Below are 2,979 nucleotides of genomic sequence, written 5' to 3'. Positions count from 1 at the left end.
TCAAATACAGCCAGTTTTAAAACACTATGGATTGAATAAATCTATCATATAATCTGATGCAGATTGCAGACGTGTCAAACTGACACTCGGCAACAAATAAAAAAATTGCTCTGTACATACAAGATGCCCAAAAATAACACAAGCATAGATGCACAGAACTACCAATGTACAAACATGTCACAAGAAACGCTTCAGAAAGCACCAATGGAGCAGACGGGCAGTTTTTCTCCTAAACTTTATCTATTAATATGAAATATCTTTTTGAACACTCTTTTGAAGTTTTCATTGCACAGTGGGTATATGAAGGGATTCAGGGTGGAGTTGATGTACCCTAGCCAAATTGTGAACATATGAAGGTCATGATGCACACAGGTCTCACACAAGGCCGTGACCATGAAAGTGATGAAGTACGGGATCCAGCACACCATAAAGACACCAATGATGAAGCCAAGCTGCCTGGCGGCTTTCCGCTCCTTTCGGATGCGCATGCTGTGGATGCTCTGCTTGGACTGTTCACAGAGCTTTTGCCATGTCTGTTTGACGGGGTGCGCATTGGTGGCGTCCAGCGGAGGGCTGTTCTCAGCCCATGGCGACGGCGGTGACGGTGGTGTGCTGTGATTGCAGAGAACCGTGGTGTAATTATCGACATCCACAGTCGGTGCACTCTCGCACATGTTGCCAACAGAGTTTGGCACTAACACATTACAGTTGTTCGCATTTATGCACGTTTTGGGCTGAGGGTTATTCTCGGACTGCAGAAAGGCAAGAGATAATGATGGCGGGCCTTCGGCAACGGTTTCCCCATCGTCGCTCTGAAACGAAATCTCGTTGGAGTCTTGCACGCTCTTTCTCGTGCGTTTCGAAAGCCTGAACATTGGTTTCTTCTTGTAGCAACTCTTCCTCTTTGGCTCAGACAAGGAATCGGTATTGTCCTCGTTATTGTCCCTCGAGTTGTAAGGCTGCTCCAAGCTGTACTGATCCAGCAGGCCCTCGTTTTGAGAATACGCTTGTGAGGCCAGACTCTCTCTCTCTGAGGCTTTGGTTATCTGCAGTTGCATTCCATTATGTAATGTGTCATCTGCTTCTGTTTTCACCTTCGGACCGGCAAAGTTCTCCCACTCTCTGTAATGATCGCGGACTGCGATGAAAATCTGCGAGTAGAACAGAAGCATGAGGAAGGAGGGAATGTAGAAGTTGAGGATGGCTGTCAGAACTTTGAACCAGGTCACGAAGCGGAAATCCGTGTCGCACTGGTTCTCCAGCTCTGGCTTCCTGTCGACCTGAGCAAACATCCGCCAGCCCAGGATGGGAATGATCCAGGTCATGGAGAGAAGCCACGCGCTACAAATCAGCAGCGTCGCTCTTCCTCGTGTCCGATACTTTAGGTACTGTAAGGGGTGGCGTACGGAGCGGTACCTGTCCAAGCAAAGGATGAACAAGCTGAAAATGGAGGCCGTGCTCGCCACATAGTCCATGACCAGCCAGAACTGGCAAATGACATGACCCAGTTTCCACTCGTCCTCAAGAAGGTAGACCAGATTCAAGGGCATGACTGTAGCCCCGACAATGAGGTCCGCTATCGAGAGGCTGACGATGTAGAGGTTCCCTACCGTGTGTAAAGTCCGTTCCTTTCTAACGGCAAAAAGGACCAGCAGGTTCATGATAACCGTCAGAAGGGACAGTGTGCCAAGCAGAATGCCCAGCACCGCATTGTTCATGTGATGGTGGAAGGGAGCGGACGCATTCAGAAGATTTGTAACGTTGGGTTCGGAATGCTCTTGAAGAATTCTTTTTCCTTGGCTGTTTGTCGTGGTGAGTATCGTAGTCGTCTCCATTGAGCAGTCCAACGTATCACATGATGGGTTTTAAAAGTCATATCCACATAATGGGGTTTCTGAAAAACAAAACCAAAAGAGAATGCATCACGTTGAATTCTTGTGCGTAATGTGCACTTATTGATGTGTGACTCACTACAGTGAATGGAGACATCCATATTTCCGATGTTGCCAGCGAGCTGTGCTCAGTCCACATGTCTGAAATGTCATGGTCTTACGACAGCACAGACGCAAGCAGGTTTGTTAAGAAGCAGTCGCGGAGACCATGGATGTTCAGAAAATATGTGAGACACACATTGTCTCGTTGCTAAGAGAGACGGTTTCTATCCATGCTTGACCATAAATAAAAGCCTAGACATTAATAAACCCTTGTCTGTGTCTGGTCTAGCCTCTCTGTCTCCTTGGTAGTTCTGGCTGTCTATATAAGTGTATTATGTAGTCAGGGCTTTTCATAACCATTTTTTTTGCACAAATGTGACAACTTTCACCATCTTTATACATTCAAATATCAGTTTTTTTTTGTCACTGGATTTTGTAACATGCCCAATTTGGATGAGAAAAGAAAATGTGTGCAACCATAATACATAATGTGACTTAAATGCCTTGCCTATGGGGAAGAGAGGTAGACTTATATTAATTCCTAAATCTATTTTATAATTGTTTCCCTGTCACTTCAAACCCTCATAACTTTGTTTCTTCCGTGGAATACAAAAGGAAAAATTCAGCAGAATTTCCAAGCTGCTTTGAATAGGCGTGAATGAATCCTTTGATAAAAACAGCAGCAGAGATTATTAATGATATATTTGTCTCTTCCACACATACTGTATGATATGCCTTAAGAAGACTTGAAATATTGTGCATATTTGAATTACGTTTATGCTGCTTTTTGGAGCTTGATGGCCCCTGGTTTCTGTCTACTGTTGTTTTATGGGGGAAAAAAACGACTACCTGAGTTTAGAATAAAGAAAGTCAAAATCGTTAATCTGAATTGAAGACTCTTGTGCTACAAGTTAACGTTCGCGCAACAATTTAACATCGATACAGTGTTCACTTATTGTGTTTGTGAGAATGACCAAGAAGCCACATATACTTGCACCAAATGTTTATGCATTTCTGTAAACCTGAGAGCATTAAGGTTTACAGC

At 44.3% G+C, this 2,979-nt stretch overlaps 1 protein-coding gene across 1 annotated transcript; it reads right to left on the bottom strand.

Moving 5' to 3' along the window:
* Window positions 1-223: 223 nt before the first annotated feature.
* LOC107758179 (histamine H1 receptor) lies at window positions 224-1,856 on the bottom strand (the record flags this gene model as incomplete). The annotated part of the gene is made up of 1 exon (XM_016575856.1): window positions 224-1,856. A coding segment is annotated over one exon (1,620 nt), but the record flags the coding sequence as incomplete, so codon positions are not given.
* Window positions 1,857-2,979: the final 1,123 nt, after the last annotated feature.

This window comes from Sinocyclocheilus rhinocerous, unplaced genomic scaffold, assembly GCF_001515625.1.
Source record: "Sinocyclocheilus rhinocerous isolate Xijiao unplaced genomic scaffold, SAMN03320098_v1.1 scaffold1574, whole genome shotgun sequence".
Lineage (NCBI taxonomy): Eukaryota > Metazoa > Chordata > Actinopteri > Cypriniformes > Cyprinidae > Sinocyclocheilus > Sinocyclocheilus rhinocerous.
This window is presented reverse-complemented; position numbering and strand designations above follow the sequence as displayed.